We start from the raw sequence: 17778 nt of genomic DNA, 5'->3' as shown, positions 1-17778 counted from the left end.
TGCGACCTGGCCAAGGGCCCAGCCATCCCTCTGCTTCCACACCCCTGCTTTTCAGCTCCATCTCCCCCTCCCTGACCTTTCTGAGGCCTGGGCTGGGGTAGCCAGGGTGCCGCAGAGGAAATGAAATTGTTCTGGAGATTACAGTGAGGCTTTTGGCCAAAAGAGTAACACCCCCCTCCCTTTTCTCACTCATGCTTCCATGTTAAGTGCAAACTTGTATCTCCCGCCACAAGAATAGACAAATTTTCTCGCTTATTTGCAGTTTTGCAAAGTTCTACACACAGATTAGTGAACCTTAAGCGCCCTTGCTCAGACCCAACATTGTAGAGCTTTGTCAGGGTCCCCGGGCAGTGAGCGTAATGACAGGTGAATCCAGCAGCCCCAGGGGGAGACCGACCTAACCCTAAGACTTACAATAGGCCAGGGGCCCAAAGGCTCCCCACACAGCTGCCAGCAACAGGTACCCTACACCAGGGCAGGCCTGCAGGATCCCAGAACTAAGGCCCTGGTGGCAGAAACTGTCCCTCAGTGACCTGGGACAGAGAGGCCCCACCCACACGTCTTCCCCCCAGGAGATTCCTTCTCTCCAAATTACCCCTCAGTCACACAAGAGCAGGAACCTCTGCAGTCTGTACCACCTGCCCAGACACAGCCAGGCCTTGTTCCAGCTTTAGCAGGCCCTCCTGGTATATAGCCCAGTGGTGCTTGCAACCTGCTCGTTCTTCTGACATGATTTAAAATGAAGAGGAGGAGGAGGAAGAAGAAAGCAAGGAGATACAGAATAAAAGATGGTCAAAGGTGATCAGAGCAAGATGGAACAATTCCTTTCTCACCCAAATTGCCCCTGACTCCATCTTTCCCACACTCAAGAAGAGAGAACCACTTTGAATGACTAGCTTCTCAAAGTAACTTTTTTGAGTAATATTTTACTCCTGCACTTGACTGGACCTAACCTACCTCTCTCCCCAAGCTGAAGAGAGGAAGGAGCTATGCAGCTTTAGGGAGATAAACCGCTTTATAGGGCATAATAGCTTCCCTGGAGCCAGTCATCACTCCACAGAAAGCCTGGGAGAGTCAAGCTGCAGGAATCTAAGTGCTCTGTTGCAAAACCAATCTCAGCCTTAACCCAGCCACGGTCAGCCCAAATTAGATTCAGAAGAAATGGGGAGGCTCAGAGTTCCTTCTCCTGCCTCAACCATTCCCTAGTAAGGAGATCCTGGTGGAGAAATATGGCTAATCCTTAGGACCATACTCCAAGTGAGACCCAGTCGTCATTGTGATGAGACTACAAGACCTAGAAGACAACGTGGAGAGGAGATATACATTTAAAGAGACAGAGATACATAGATACAGATATGTGTGTGCTTGCTTTTGCCCAACTCTGCAATTGCAGCCTGACTCAGACCTTCTGAGTCCATCCTCACTCACGCACCTGGGTAAAATAGAAATCAGACTCTGGGTTATCAGAGACATTCCTGGGGGTGTCGGGGGGCTCTTCTTCAACCCCAGGCTAGTGTGTAAGGGAGGATACAACGGGTAAGAAAATATCTAGTAGAGGGAAAGAGGGTCATGAGCAGCAGCCACAGGCCACAGTCACTCTGAGGAACTCATCCTCATTAAAGAAATCCTTTGTATGATGCTGCATTTCTTTCCCAGATTTGTAGCAGCCACGCTGAAGGCGGAGGCAGCTGCACCAGCTGCCGCTGCTGCTGCATGCAGCCATCCAGCAGTGTGTCCCTAGCAGCAGACTTGGTGTCCCCAGTGTGAAGAGCCCAGGCTTTGCCCATTAGGCTGTGACTGAAAACAATCCCCCCGATCCAACAAGCCTCCACAGTGACTACCCCAAATCCCTCAACAGATTCCTGGACTGAGAGAACAGAGTTCGTAGCATGGCCGTCTGAGAGCCGAAGGTGGTAGAAAAACAGAACAGAAAAATCCCACCCGATTCTGAAATCACAAACGAAATCATGTGTGGCAGTGGGTATTTGTGCCGGTATGGATGACAGTTTCATACTTTTGTCCCCAGAATGACATTTCAAAAATATGTCTCCCCTGCATGGCACCAAAGGCTTTTTTTATGTCCCGCTATTGTGAATCAACCTTCTGTAAACCATATTGTGCATTTTCCCCTGGATTTTAATGAAAGAAGAATTGTGCAAAAGCAACTTCTTTGTCCCAGAGCTGAAACAAAGACTAATACACAGGAAAGGAGCAGCCTCTCCAAAATGTACTCTTCTCTGATTTGGGAGGAAAGCTCCTGGAGTGACCAGCCCATAATTGAGGTTGATATTTAATCCCCCTTGGTACAAAGGCTCATCTTTTCACTAAGCAGAAGCATCATTGAGATATGACTAACCTTTAGGGTTATATCCCAAACTGGGAGTCCAGGGCTTACACTTGGATTGCCCAGGCCTCTTCTAACCTGAACAAAAAGGATCTGCAGAAAATCACATTTCTTTCCCTCGCAACAAAGCATTCCTAATCACTTCAGCTTGTTGGTGAATTTTTATTCCCGTGTCCACTTGGGGTATTGAAATCGATCGCTGCAATATTTAATATATTACACTCCTAGGGTCATTGCTCTCCTAAGACCAAATTCTCTCCCTCATGCCCTCAACTTAGCCTGGCTTCTACACTCCCACTCCCATCTGTCTGGGCCCTCTGTTTATCTGTCCACATAACGCCTTTAATTCTCAGCCCAGCCGGGCAACTTCACCATTTATTCTGTTTTCTTCTAGTATGGAAAATACTGAAAGCTCTAGGCAGCAGTGCACTTAAAAGCGAAAATGAGGAGCTCAGTAGATTGGAGAAAATTAACCAGCCACAAACAACCTCATTAAAGAACTGCCTACCAAGAGTTAAGAATTAATAGCAAAATGGATGGGGAAAAAAACCCTTCAGTGAAGAGACCTTAAACCTCTTTCCCTGAAAGGTACATAATTTACAAGCCCAACCTAACATTCAGTTTTATTTCCTTTTCCTAGTGACCTGTCCCATAACCTTGTAATCCACTGTGGGGGCATTTTCTCCTTGGTCCCTTTCTTCTTGTTACACATCCATAGGTTTGCAAGTCTGAATACTTTCTGATATTTTTGGTTCAAAAATGCACTTAAATTGTTTGGAGCCTTTTAATTTAGAAAGACACTTTAAGAGACTCCTGGAATACCCTTTGGGAATTGTTAGATGATTTGAAGAGTGCCCTTAAAAGAATTGTGTTTGGATAGGAGGGGGGTTGGGAGAATCATGCAGAAACAAGCATGAAAAACCAGAGTGAGGACATTTTGTAGATTGAGTGTTCTGATGGCGCTGTGGTTTATCTTGCACATGAAGTTCAAATTTAAGTAAAGTCCATGTATATGGGCTGTAAGTTGCTTTTCTAATGTTTTATTGGGCAGTGTATTCTATATTGGCATTTTATATGCATAATCTCATTTCAATGCAGAGCCGCATACTAAATCCTGGAGCAAGCAGATGAGAATGCTGTATGGATATTACACTCAATTTCATTGGCTTCAATGAGACTTTGCACATCGCGATTTCCATTGTAATGGCTTATCTTTGGCTAGAATTTTGCACATTGACGTGCCATTCCTTTGGCCAGGATCCTGAATGAAGAAACCTTGTCAATGGAACAGCCATAATGATCCCATTCACATTATAGCAGGTAACTGGGACCAACAGTATTTACAATCCCAACAGTATTTACAAAAGATTTCCTGCTTTTCTTTCTCTTGATAACAATTTTTTGCACTTTTTTTTCTTGAAGGAGACCACATCTTAAATCAGTCTTGGAGTATATTCTAAGTATTGGTTCAAAACAGGAAGAGATAGGAAATTCCCCATCAGGATGCTTCCAATTCATCTAGAAATCCTTCCGTTGTGTCAGGATATTATATGTAGCCCTCATGTGTGGTAGGATCAGATCCTATTCAGATAAACAGCTAGAGATTGACAGAAAGGACAAGATTTTAGAAACCCTGTTAACCTCTCTAAATCTACAAAATAAGTTATATTTCTCTTCCATTTAAGTTCTACAAAATAAGTTGTTTTCCTCCTATTTAATAGTAACCTTAAATTACAAATATAGACGGAATTGTATATGTTAGGGAATGTAGATGTTAGGGAATTGTACATGTTAGGGAAAGTAGATGTTTCAGAGATAGTTTCTCTAAAGAAGGTGGCAAGAGTATAGAACTAATTTCCCTAATTTACTTTTAAATTTATAGTACATGAAAATGAAAAAGGATAAAAACACAAGGATTAGAATATTTTTTAGTATTTTCTGAAAGTCATCTGAGTGGCAAAACAATTGAACAATTCGAGTGTTAACCAAGATCTTCCACTTAAAAATCTTTCTTATTTAGGGGGGAAAAAGTACCACCTCTGTTTTTAAAATCAGATAAGAAACATTCTGGTAGTAGTGATGTATATACCCTTTTAATTCTCAATCATATATGTTTAAGGTTTAAAAAGTCTTTATTATTAACAGAAAAAATAAAGATCAGCTTTCTGAAGACCAATTTGCCATATGATGTATAACACTTGGAACAAAATTAAAAGCGTCTCTTTACATTTGCATCTGGCAATGTACTCCATGTTAGAACCATAGCCATGTGTTTATGGAGTGGAGCTCTCCTGGTCTTGAGATACATGCTGTTTTTTATAGCCTAACCAGAATAGCTCAGCACATGCAGAACAAGAGCCTGGAAAGCCTGGCCCCTCAACCCAGCAAGGGAGCTCAAGAGCACTGAGTCCCGGCTCCCAGACTGCCTCTCTCAGCATTGGCTTAAGTCCGGATCTTACCCTCTTTCCACCACTGGAGAAAATATTACTGAATATTGGTATTTTCGAATGTAGCCTTCACCTGGGTGCAAAGGTTGGGTAGGGAGAAGGGAAGAATGGGCAAGGCTGAGAGAGTGAGGAAGACATAAAAAAAAAAGAAGCTAAGGAAAAGGGAAGAAAGGTAAATAAACCTGTTCATGGCAATTCTCACTATATGTCATGCTGGTTTTATTTTGAATGCATATAATAACTAAGCATCTGAAAGCTTAACCATCCACTGGTCTGCATGTTTGGACCCAATGCAGAGGAAGAAAACTAATCTCTGAAATTTGCACCACTTACAATCAGAGTGTTCATTTGAAGGGAGGGAAAAAGAGAAACAGAGAGAGATATGAGAGAGTGACTATAAAATGTACCTTTATTCCTGAGCAATCCAAGAACCTAGGCCCTTTCAGAGACTGAAGCCCCTGCCTGACCAAGTTGTAGCCCTAAGATCTCTCACATATATGTGTCATATATATAACTTTCACAGAGAGGGGGAGGGCTGCTGCCTTAGCTTAGCGCACTGGGTTTCCTTTGTACTGCTCATCACTTACCACAAGTATTGTGTTTTTCCTGGAGCTCACTTAAGCTGATCTTAAAAAGGGCAAGCACTAACAATGGAAATTATATTCCAACCTCCTGGTGCCCTACACGTGCTTTTCCAATAGCCCGGTCTCCAGGAAAATTCTGAGTTTGTTTGTTTGTGTGTGTGTGTTTTTGTTTTGTTTTGTTTTTTGGTGGCTTGGAGAGGAGGGCAAGCAGCCACTTGGGTGCTTCCCCTTCTGTTTCCCTCCCTTCCTTCCGTGCATGTGGGCTGGAGAGGGCCTTTGCAGACCTGCACACAGCTGCTCTCTGCAAGTCTGGCCACAGTAGTTCAGGGTCTAAGTCTACTTGCTGCTAAGCTTTTCCATCCAGAGAGAGTCAAGCACAAACGTACTGATGGCCCTGATCAGATGAACAACTGGATCATCATATTGATGGCACTGATCAGATGGAGAACTGGATCGGACTGGCTCCAGCTGCAATCTAGGCAGGATGCTACTCTCTCTCCACCTAATTTTTTGTGTTGTTCCAGTTATCTAACCTGCAGGACAATCCCGGCAGCAGGAGCTAAGGAACCGGGGATACCCTAGCATCCTAGGTGCTAGGGTTGTTTCCCCTGTATTCTTTTCAGATTATACACATCTGTAGGCAGCAGGCTCTCCTAATTCTCTTTCAGGACACCCCCCACCACCACTGCCACACACAACACCTCGTTGGCCTTAAACGTCCCTTGCAACGAGGGGACAACCACTGCCCTTCCCCCCAGTTAGGCACCAGTCGCCCTGCAGCCAGGGCCAGCCCGGAAGAATAGAGAGCTGGCTGTGCTGCAACCCAGGCAGCTCGGCTCTGGGCGGAGAAGTCGTGGGAGCCAAGTAGTGGCACGGGAGAGGGCTGCCTCCTGACCAGTAAAGCATTTATTCAGTTGGGCAAACGTTTTCAGAACACCCAGTCTGGTACTACTAGGTGCTGCTGTTAGGTCCGATGAAAATAAAGTAGAGTGGCAGTCAGTAATGCAAATGTGAGAGGAGACCCGCACGGAAGCCATTGATAAGGGTTTAACACCGCACGTTTTGGGGTCGTGTTTTTCCAAGCAAACCAGAATGATCTTTAGGGACAGCCAAATACACAGGATGAAAACATCCTGTTTTGAGAGGCAGGAACAGTAGAACCACAGCTATCTGGGAGTGCGTTCATCAGTCAGGAAAAGGGGCTTGGGAGCCCAAGGCTTGAATTTGGTGAATTCATGCAATTTGGAGCATTTCGACTTAGTATTGATCCCTAAACTCAATTTTGAAAACAGCCTCCACCGCAGAAAGTGTGGGTTGTGTTATCCCAGTATTTGCACGCATCGATTGGGCTAAAATAAAATGCATCATACTCTCCGCAAAGAAGGAAGAGGCAGGGACAGTCACAAGAGGAATAGCAGAAAGTGCATAGTTAATATGGGTTGTACGCGAATCCGCGAAACAAGTGCTTTAAACCCAGGGGAATTTCACGTAATAGCTAATTTGGTGAGAGCGAGAGTGCGCAGAGGGCCATCTTGGAAGGGAAGGAAGATAGCTGAATATAGGTTTTCCCGACTGGAATTAACATTTCCATGTGATTTGCATTAGCTAATGTCCAAACCCTCACATCCCGCCCACCTAACCCAGGTTTTCCTCCGCCAGGGAAGGCTCAAGAAGGAATTCTCTTCCCCCCAGCTGCTCTGCCAGAGCTCAGAGGCGGCGGCTGCTGCTTTTCCCCGGACCCACCGGGCCCTAAGACCCGGGAAAGGCCGCGGGGCCGAGCCAGGGAGGCGCTCTCCGCCCGGCCTGCGGGACCGACCGGGTCCTCGCCTCAAAGTCAATCCAGGGAACCCAGCGCTGCCTGGCTTTGCCCCTGCCCTTCCCAAATCCCAACTGGCTGGGACGGCAAGTGGAGGAGATGGGAAAGGAGATAGGAATGTCTTATCTTAGACTAAAGAAGAAATTCTTTTCCTTGTTAAACACAAACAAAACCAAAAACCCTCCCTCTTATTTCTCCTGTATTCTGAGTCCATTTGAGGTTTCTAATGGAGAGCGACAGAGAGAGAGTGTGTGTGTGTGCATGAGAGGGAGAGAAAGAGGGAAAGAAAGGGGGTAGGAGAGAGAAAGAATAGAGGAGAAAGGAGAGAGAGAGAAAGATCGCTTTAAACAAAAGGCAAGAGGCCCAGGCAGGGGCCTGGACCTCTCCCCAAGCCTGCTCCTCCTGCAGCCCCTCCAGTCCCCCGGCCCGCCAGGCACTTTCGGGGGTTCCGCAGGCCTGGCCGGCCCGGCCTGAGCCCGCGCTCCCAGCCCCTGGAGACAAAGCCCCAGATCCTAGCCCACCGCAGCGCGGCTCGAGCCGGCGCCCGGGCCTGCGGTCGAGGCGCGACCCCCTGCGGCCTGTGCCCGGAGAGGGGAGCCCGGGCCGCGCCGCCTTCCCGCGGCCCTCTCCGCCGGCGCGCCCGGTTCCCCCCGCGCGCTCAACCGGCTGCTCGTGGGGGCCCGCGAGTTCCAAACACGCCGTCTCATTAATTAAGCCCTGGAAGGCCTGGCCACTTTCCTCCCAGGCCGGGCGGCATCGCCAGAGGGTCCTCGCGGCGTCCCGGCCGGCGTCGCTTCCGCGCGGGGCCCAGAGGCCGAGCGGCCATTTACTGCCCTCTGATTGCGCCGAGGACCAGGTTAGCTCATAAAGCCTTTCACACTCAACAATGGGGATTTTCTCAACAATTAACAAGAAACAACATAATAAAGCCATTTACAAAGACCTTGCTATTTACTATAAATTAGGCACTCTTTAAGAGACCAGTGCGTAATTTCACACACTTTACAACTGGGGCTGCATTTTAAACACCCGGGAAAACAAGCTTGTTGCACTTTCCTGTGACCTGGCTGCGGCGCACCTCTGTTTCCCCTCTTCCCCAGTAGCAGCTTTGTTTGCCTTGCTGCACTCCAACCTCCCAACCGAGGGTGGTTTTCCAGGTCACTGTCTCACGTTTCCCGTTTCCAGGCCATCACTCCACTTGCAGCTGCACTGAGAGGTTCCAAGGGACGGGATCACGGCGCCAAAGCAAGCAAGGCGTGCGCCACCACGTCCTGCCACTCTGGGAGTCGCCCCGGCCCTGCCTGTGCCCCGCGCCCTCCCCGCACCCGGGCCTCTGGTCTCGGGCCCCTTCCCGGGAGGCGGTCGCGGCCTCGCGGGCCCAGTGGCGAAGCCCCAGCCCGTTGCCACTTGCGTCCCGCACGCGCGTTTTGGAGGCCTTGGCCGGCCCTCCGCCCGGCGCAAAGAGCTGGGCCCCATTCGCCTGGGGAGGAGAGGTGAGGCCTGGGCGAGAAGGTGAGACACGGCGAGGCGGCGTGTGCCTGTGCCAGGGTGGGCGACGACTTCGCGACGCACAAAAGGAGCCCAGCGCGGGAGGCGTCGCGGTCCCCGAGGGCCGCCCCCGACCTGGGGCCGAGGCGGGCCGCGCGCCCTGGCGCCCCTGCTCCCCGCAGGCCAGGCCGCCCGCGTGAGGCCGCGCCAGAGGGGCCGGGGTGCGCGGTCCCTCCGCCCGGGGGAGCGAGGCCGTCGCCCATTCGGAGCAGAGCAAGATCTGAGCGGGAAAACAAAAGTCACAAAGAAATTTGTTTGCCACCGTGCAAAATGGCGGCACTTAGACATCTTTCTGGTGGCGGTGGCGGACCTGGCCCGAGAGCCCGGGGCTGCCCGGCCAGCGCGGGCCCCGGAGCTCGGGGGCCGGGGGCAAGCGAGGGGCGGGGGACCCCGAAACTCCCTCGGCCCCCGGCCAGCCCCGCGCCCGCAGCCCCGCGCCCGTTCAGCCGGGCCGGCCGTGCCTCGCAGCCCGCCAGGCCGAAGCCCGCGCCAGCAGCCCCCGGCCACTGACCCCTGTTTACAAACACAGCCGGGGCGGGGTGGGGCGGCCGGAGCGGGCCGGCGGGGCGGGGGCTGGCCGCGCGCTCCGAGGACGCCACCAGCAGAGAGGAGCGCGGAGTGGGTGCGAGAGAGCGGGCCCGGCAGCTGGAAAGGACTGAACGCCTTGTTTTTGAAACTGTCAATTCCCTCAACGCCTATTGTGAGGGCTTCATGCAAAACATCTCAGGCCTTTTAAAGTAGGAGCTTGTGAGGCCGCCACAGTTTGAAAAGGAGCGAGAGAGGAGCGGGGGCCTAGGGCATGGGCAAAGAATGATAGCTGGGCCCTCCTTCCTTTTTTTTTTTTTTAAGCAAAAGAGGGCCTGCCAAACAGGTAAAATGCAGCCCTCCCCCACCTCCTAGATCTGCCCTAAAGATCTGCCCTGTGTCCCCACCCCCCAGGCTGGTTTGCAAAATGCCCTTTGGCCTAGGAAGCAAACCAAAACCAAAGCTAGCATTAAAAATAGTTCTTCCTTCTAGGGAAGAGGGAAATCCTAGGGATGACTGGGGTGACCGGATAGACTCTCCAAGGTGGATGGATGCCCTGTTCCTCCTTGCCAATTTCCTGAGGTTAGTTGATGGGGAGCCCCCCCCACCCCAGTTTGGCTCTGCGAACTCTCTTTTCACATCCTTCTCAGCAGGAAGTTATTTTCAAGGTGAAGCAAAACTCACCACATTTTCTTTCTTTTGTAGATGCTAATGCTTTATTTTTAAAAAATTATTTTTTTTTTACCATGAAGGATTTTTGTTTTTGTTTTCTTTGAAAGAAAGAATGCTTTTGAGGAATTAGTTTCTACCTCTCTTCCTGCATGCAAACAAAACTATCATTCTCATATCAGCAGAAACTCCCAATTCTTGATGATTAGAACTTTGAGGAATTTCTAGTCCATTGAAAGTCACCCAGACTCGGATAAGATAAAAATCCATACACCAGCCCATCTAGTTTGTGTTATTGCCGTTTAGTGGTGGCTCCTTGTTGTTGATTTTCAAATAAACAACCATTATTGAGATTACTCCACTGTAATCAAATAAGCCAGTAGAAAAGAACACCCACTTTAAAAAGTAAATAGTTGAGACAGAGCAAGCTGCATTTTCCATAAAGGCAGATAACCTGACTGTGGAAGACAGAGTACACACATCTCTTAAAAAAATAATTAAATCTTCATTTCACTGTCTTATCAGGAAATAACTTTTATAGGAGACCAGAAGTAAGTTTGTTTTCCCAAAAAGTTAGAGAAAGAGCCTTTTCCTGTATTTTACTCCTGTCTGTGAATGTTGAGCTTTAAATACAGCAATCAGTGACCCTGGAGCCATATAGTGTTTTTTTTTTTTTTCTTTTTAATTCTATTCCCTGAAAACATTTAAATGTAAAAATGCAATATATCAATGGAGGTAACTTTTGTTTTTCTCTCAATAAGGCTTATTTTTTTTTGAACAAACGGGACATTTATAGCAGCTTTAAGAATCTAGATATTGTCATTAATCATAAAACAACCAAAATAAAATAAGCTGTACTGAGAATAATTCCCACAGCAGAATGGGAAAACCACTAAGGGGCTACTAGAATTTGAAAGAATACCTTGTATTTGCAAGTTACTGCATACCATTTGGTACACTTTCCTGACCAAAGCCCCAACTCAGGTCTTGCTGTGGTTGGCTTATAAGTAGTACTGTGGGGTGAAATTTGTGTTGACTATTTAATTTCTTTCCTTTTGATAGTATCACTCTGGAATGCCTCAGCCTCCATGCTGCTCATTCTCCAGCTCCTATAAAACTGAAACTATTGATTCTCTGAGGGCTGCAGACCAAGTGTCAAAGCTGGAGGCCATTATTTTATGTCAGAAATTCCATAGGGTATACTTGTTTTAAATTGTGCTTATTCCATCTTATGGTCCTCTCACACCCAAGATCTGTAGACTTCAAATATATTTTCAATTTATATTTTAGGAACAATGAGTCCATAGCCAACAAGAAAAGTACTAGTATAAATGTAGTAGTCACCGTCCTTTGAACTTTCTTAACTTAGCAGTAATTAGTGAGTAGGAACTACAGACTTTTAGTGTGTGTGTCACACTTTTTACAGACTGATTTTTCAGGACAACTTACTGCACCTAAATTCTGTATTGTGTTCCAAAGAGGAAAGAACTCAGACCATGAAGCCAATTATACACACTTTAACTGTAACATGGACTGGTCTTTGGAATTATATACAAACAAGAATTCAAGGATAACACCCCCGAAATTTTTGCTCTGACCATATCTACCATTCCAATAAAAAAAAGGATCCAGTGAACCTACATCTGGCAACATTCAAGAAGGAAAGGAAGGGAGGCAGTTCAAAGCATCTGTTTACTCCATCCAAATGTATTTGGATGCAGGTATTTTCAGCCTCTGTCCTTTACAATAAGAGGAAAACCACAGAGCATATTCAGCAATTAGGGGCTGAGACCATCCAGATCTATCAGAAACATTTATGGACAAAAGGAAAATTTCAAAGGGAGTAGGAATTAAAAGGTTAAAAAAAAAAAAAAAAACACTGAATTTCCATGAGAAATAGTGACTTAAATTCACACAGTAAACATTTCATTGGTGTTTTGTTTTGCTTTGTGATTTATGATCTATAGATGCAACTTCTGAGATTTAGGATAGCAAGGACCTGAGATATATAATTTGTCAGACTAAGGGAGGTGGACCAAAAATTATTAGATTCAATGTTCATTAAAATAACAACTGATCCCTGCTTCATTTTCTTAAATCTGAAACTTCTTATACTTGATTTGTAACAAGTTTGTAAAGTTTTGTTGTTATTTAGGAAGAAATCCACCAGTGTTTTTGCACAGAACCTGACTGGCCTCATCACATAGTATTACAACAAAACACTACACCCAATAAATGCAGTTCTTTCAAGCAAAAAACATTACAAGTGAAAATGTCAACAAAACCATTCAATCCTGTTAACCGTTCTTCAATCTGGAATAAGTAGAAATGTATGGAACCAGGAATTTTTAACAGTGTTTTTAATTGAAAATAAAGCTAAAGCATGCTTTTCAACAGTGCAAATTTCCATAATTTTGATTTACTGCTTCTATCATCACAACACAGTACACCAGTATGGCCCTTACCAAGGGCTAGACCCTAGCATTTGCATGTTGAACTATTTTGATTTTAAGTGCAAATATAGATAGTCACCTCTGATTGTCACTTGCAGTAGAAACTCTCCTGCTCTATACACAGGATGGTCTGGAAACAGAAGTATAGAGAGATGCAGAAAAAGTATAAGGTAATAAAATCCAAGTGCCTGAGTTCTGGTACCAAAAAGCCCTGAAATAACTGTTATTTTTCACTGAGGGTATTGCAACTCTGACCCCTCATTTTCTTTTTCTTGGTTGTATTTACTGCTTTGTCATTATGAAGAGTTAGACCATAAAATATCCTGCAATTAAGACAGATATTTTAATTGTTTTGTGAGTTTGAAGAGTCATGTTCAGACCACAAGATAAGCAGGACAATAGTAAGAGTCACCTTCTTTAAAACCTTTGGGTGAGAACACAAAAAGGACTTTTCTAATTGCAAGGAGTGGCTTTAAAAGTGAAATCACATCCTTTACCAAAAAAAAAAAATTATACAATTCCATATTTATTTTACTCAGTATATATGAGGCAGCTTTTACCAGCATTCAATCAGGACTCACACCCCAATCTTTCTGCTCAAAAAATAAAAATAAAAAAGTTAAGTGCAACTACTCTTGAAAAGGAAACGAGGGGAGTCAAAAGAAAAAGATACCCCACAAACAAGAGCTCCAGAAAATAACATTTTGGGCTCACAGAAACTTCTTGCTACCTCACTGTGTAACTATGTAACCTAACAAACTTTCACTGAATTAACAGTTACACTTTCAGGTCTGAAATCTAGTGCATAAACTTAATGGCTCATTGTAATATTTATTATTCAACCTTTTGACATTTATTTGTAGCAGTTGAATTGAGGTACCGGGTGCATTATTAGCATTGAAACAGTAAAGTGTTCCAGCTCTACCGTAATAACTGAGTTTTACTTGAGTCTTTAGCCTGAAGTAGTCTGTGGAATGTAAACCAACCCTTCTCCCACCCCGCCCCCACCCTACTCCAAAAAAAAAAAAAAAAAAACCCGCAATGAAAAAAAAAAAGTAATCCGATTTCTGTCTTCAAAATGCGATAAACCAGGACTCCAAAGGGGGTGTAACACATTAATGGACTTGTACAAACCATCCTGTGCAGTTTACAACAAAAGGAAGGTAATATGGTTCAAGAAAATATCTTCCAAAACATTTTTATGAATTAAATTTCCTGAATTTGTGACTAGGTGGAAGAGGTATTGCAGAACCGCCCAGCTGCCATTTCCATATAGGATGGGCCTTGTGAGGAGGTTGGAAATCCTTAGTGGTGTTTAAGGAATACGCCGGCCACAAATCCCCATCCTTCCCAATAATGAGTGATGGTGGACAAGGAAAATTTGCCATGAAATTAAATGGCCTTTTCACTGCTGATGCTACATTGCTGGCTACCTTTTTGCGTCTGTTTATGACTGTAAAATCATCCAGTGTTCCTTCATGTGTCTCAGTTTTACCTGTAGGACGAGGGCTTCTAGCTGATTTCAAATTTGGTTTGACTGGAGGTGTCTGAAGGACAGGTCGCTTTCCCAGTACTAGTGTCCGGTAATTTTTTCTCACCCTGGCACCAAATTTATATTCCCCATCCTCAGGTTTTGGAGAACCTAAAGTGCATGAAAGGCCCTGACTCTGAGCCAGTGGATTTAAGGAAGGAGCTGCTTTTTCAGGGCATGCAAAACCTTCCTTGGCTGTGGTTAACAAGGCGTCCTCCTCTTTACTTTCAGTCACACTGCAAAACTCACCCTTTGTATCATTGCACTCGCACTTTAGCTTATTTGTAATAAGGTCAGGTTCGTATTCTTCATTAGCACTACTGTCTTCTACTTTGATTTTAATATTGTGCAGAAATGACAACGTCTTGTCGCCTGTGTCAGTGCAGGGGTTCTCAGCTTTAGTTGCTGGTGCTGCTGCATTCACTTCAGGATCCGTTTGCGAAGAGGGCAAATCCGTAGCAAATTCAGGACAATGAAGGATTTTGGAATCTTTTTCTGGATTCGCTGCAGCTCCTGAAGAATCGTTATTTAAGAACCTAGCAGCAATTGTGTTGTTATCTGCACAGTGTGCAGTAGGAGTTGCTTGTAGGCATTTCCTAGCCTCTCGGAGTATTCTTTGTTGTGGAAATGCATTGTTTGTCTTTGGGCTAGGTGAAGAGGCCCCCTCTGCCAGGCAGTTAATTGTCAGGTCAGTTCTCTTTACAGTACTGGAAATTTCAGAGTGTGGGAATGTAATCTCCGATACCCTATCGTTCCTTATCTCGGCGAAACAACTCCCCAGGCTGGCCGGGCAGTACACCGGAGACGCTTTGGGGGCCCAGCTCTGCAGACTCCACTCCTCCGGCGACTCCGCTTTGACACTGCTCTTGAGGCCGGGAAGTCTGCCGGCATCCTCGAAAGCAGCGGGTTTGGTTGCAGCGGCGGCGGAGGCCAGATGGTACAAGAAGTTGGCCTGCGCCTGCACGCTGGGAGGCTTGCAGAAGCTGGTGCGCCTGAAACGGATGCTCTGCACTGACACTTGGCTGGAGCCGGAGCTGGAGTCCGACTCCGTGGACGAGTCCTCCTCCTCCGAGCTGACTTCACTGGAATCCGAGGCCCCGCTGCCCCCCTCCTCCTCTTCCTCCTCCTCTTCCTCCTCCTCCTCCTCTCCCTCCTCCTCCTCTTCCTCCGAGGACACGGAGTTGCTGGAGCTGGACAAACTGGAGCCAAAATCCGAGTCGTTGGCGGCATGGTCCGAGTAGGAGCTGGACTCGGAGTCGCTGCTGCAACTCTCGGGAAAGCTGCCCAGATGGGGCTGCGGCCGGTGGTGGTGAGGGGGGTGGTGCCCCGGCGGCGGCTGCTGGGCGCGGTGGTGGTGGTGGTGATGGTGGTGGTGGTGGTGGTGGTGGTGGTGGGGAGGCGGGCAGAAGCCGTTGACCAGATGGAACCTCTCCAGGCAAGTGGCTCCGGCGGCCGCCGCCGCCGCCGCCGCTGCCGCCGCCGCCGCGGCCGCCTTGGCTTTGTAGGACCTGGGCAGCAGCAGCAGGCGGCGGGCGCCGGCGTGGGGCGCGAGCAGGCAGTCCTTGGCGGGCCCGCGCCTGCGCCTGCAGCGGTAGCCCAGGCTCGCCGGGGCCCCGGCGCCCGCCGCCGCCTTGGGCTGGGGCCCGGCCGCCGACGCCTGGTAGTAGGCGGCGGCCGCGGCGGCGGCGGCGGCGGCGGCGGCGGCAGCGGCGGCGGCGGCGGCGGCCGGGTGCTTGCTGCACAGCAGGCTCCGGAAATAAGCGGGGTCCGAGTGGAACGCGACGTAGTTTCCCTGGAGCGGGGCAGTTTCATAGTTCAGAGGGGGTTTGCAAGGCGAGCGCACGAGGTCCGGGTAGTGCGAGCCCGGGTACTTGCTAAAAAGCTGAGGTAGATGGGCGGCGGGGCGCGCGGCGGCGGCGCCCGGGCGCGGGGCCTGCGCGCTGATTGGCAGGGGCCGCGCGGCTCCGCTCAGGCCCCGCCAAAGTTGCTGCCTGTCCTTCCAGAAGCCCGCGCGGGGGCCCGCGGCGGCCGCGCGCTCCGGCGGCGGCGCCTTGCCGGCCAGGGCCCGGCCGGGCCGCCTGCGCTTGGTCTTGAGGACGCGCTCGGTCTTGCAGGAGGTGTAGAGCGCCTCCACGTCTTCCCGGGAGATGAGCGTGCATTTGGCGGCGTGGAAGGCGATGCTGTTGATTGCCTTGAGTTTCCGCAACTCCTCCAGATCGCAGTGGTGCTTTTTCACTTTCAGATGATCCATGCGCTTGTGCACGGTCGTCCTCGGGATGTTTTTCAGCAGATCCGTGAAGACTTGGGAGAGGGCAAACATTTGCTTTCCTTTAATGATGAGGTAGCCGAGCCTCACGCCATCCACCTCTTCAAAACCTGACTTCAGGTCTCCCATCTCGGGCACTAAATGATCCCCACCATTTGCAGTAAATATATACGTGACGCATACATACACATGTATGTATGTTAATCCTCCGCCAGATGCTGCGTGTGTCTCAAGGCATCCTGCTAATAAAATAACAAAGACTGTTATTCCCGGCGAAGGGAGTGCCAAACTCTAGGCGAAATTATTGGGGAGGGGGAAAAAAACCCCATGAAATTACACTGACTTGATTCTTGCTTTTTTTTTGGTTTTCGTTTTTTTAAAAAAGAGGGAAAAAACCATCCGGTTTCTGATCTGCCAGTGTGGTGGTCTGAGTCCCCGATGCAGATCAGTACCTGGGCCCCTCTGTTCCTCCCTTCTCCATTGGAGCACTATGATAATGGAATGTGAAGGCAGAAAGAGGAAAGAAATGCAGCTGCTATTCCCGCCGCTGCTTTAGCTACAAATAAAATGACAGAGTGAAGTGAGCTCGTCCGGAGACACCTTCATCAATTAATTCCCCTAAAGCCCGCGCTGATTGGACACTCCTGACAGGTGATGCAATAAAAATTGATATTCCACCCCTTCCCCCCAAAATCTCCCACTAATTAGCATACCCTTATACTGCCACCTCCCCTCCCAAAGTAAATAATACAGTCGGTATATAAATCTTTCCATTAAACTATCGGAGCTCAGAAACAGCCTGACTCACAGACTTCATCAGAAGCAGTGCGTGTACGCTTCAAAAAAAAAAAAAAAAAAAAAAACCGCACCATATATTCGCCTTTAAAGAAATATTGCCTATTTTTTCTTTATTTGCATTTTACTCATACAGCTATTATAATTTCAAAGAAAAGCATTTAAAAAACATTATCAAGCCAAAATAGATACACCCCACCCCCTTTCCTTTTGAAAATGGAGCTTAAGCGAAAATGTGGAGAATAGCCTGGTATTTCCCTTACAGGAGTGGGGAAGGAGATCGGCTGGGAGCTCCAAAGTTAAACCCGCGCGGTGAACCACCCCAGTACAGACTTACGTTTGGAATTTCTCTGGATTTTCCTTTTCTTTTATTTTTTTCTTTTTTCCTGAAATGCCTTTTTACAACCAGAAACAAAGTTATTTGACCAAGGAAGCAGTTCAAGGCTCCAGCTCCGACACACTGTAACAATTCAACTGGATTTCGGTTCTCTGCTGGGGGGTGGGCTGGGGAGGAGGTAGTTTCACGTCAGAGCCATAACAAAGCATAGATAAGCCAGAAATGTGTACACTTTTCACAATTAACCGGGCTGGATTGGAGGCGGGATCGTCCTGGAGTCCCCAGCACAGCCTTTGCCAGGGTCCTGTTCACGACAGGTCAGAATTCCAGGGAGCAGATTGCTTCCTTCTGCAGCAAAGAAAAGAAAATGTCAAACGCCCAAGGTGCTTCCAGAGGTTTTACGTAATAAGGATGAAAAGAAAGTGCTGATGTACGATGCAGGCCATTTCAGTGGTCTATGATG

The 17778-nt window shown here is 47.7% G+C and overlaps 1 protein-coding gene across 1 annotated transcript; it reads right to left on the bottom strand.

Annotated features, from left to right (window-relative positions):
- Window positions 1-13427: 13427 nt before the first annotated feature.
- On the bottom strand, window positions 13428-16484 carry SKIDA1 (SKI/DACH domain containing 1). Its single transcript, XM_012767342.3, has one exon. The coding sequence runs from the start codon at window positions 16310-16312 to the stop codon at window positions 13586-13588; it is 2727 nt and encodes a 908-aa protein (XP_012622796.3). The 5' UTR covers window positions 16313-16484; the 3' UTR covers window positions 13428-13585.
- Between the last annotated feature and the right edge of the window lie 1294 nt (window positions 16485-17778).

The sequence above is a fragment of the Microcebus murinus genome, chromosome 25, assembly GCF_040939455.1.
Source record: "Microcebus murinus isolate Inina chromosome 25, M.murinus_Inina_mat1.0, whole genome shotgun sequence".
NCBI lineage: Eukaryota > Metazoa > Chordata > Mammalia > Primates > Cheirogaleidae > Microcebus > Microcebus murinus.
The sequence above is the reverse complement of the archived record's forward strand: the minus strand, read 5'-3'. Positions and strand labels throughout refer to the sequence as shown.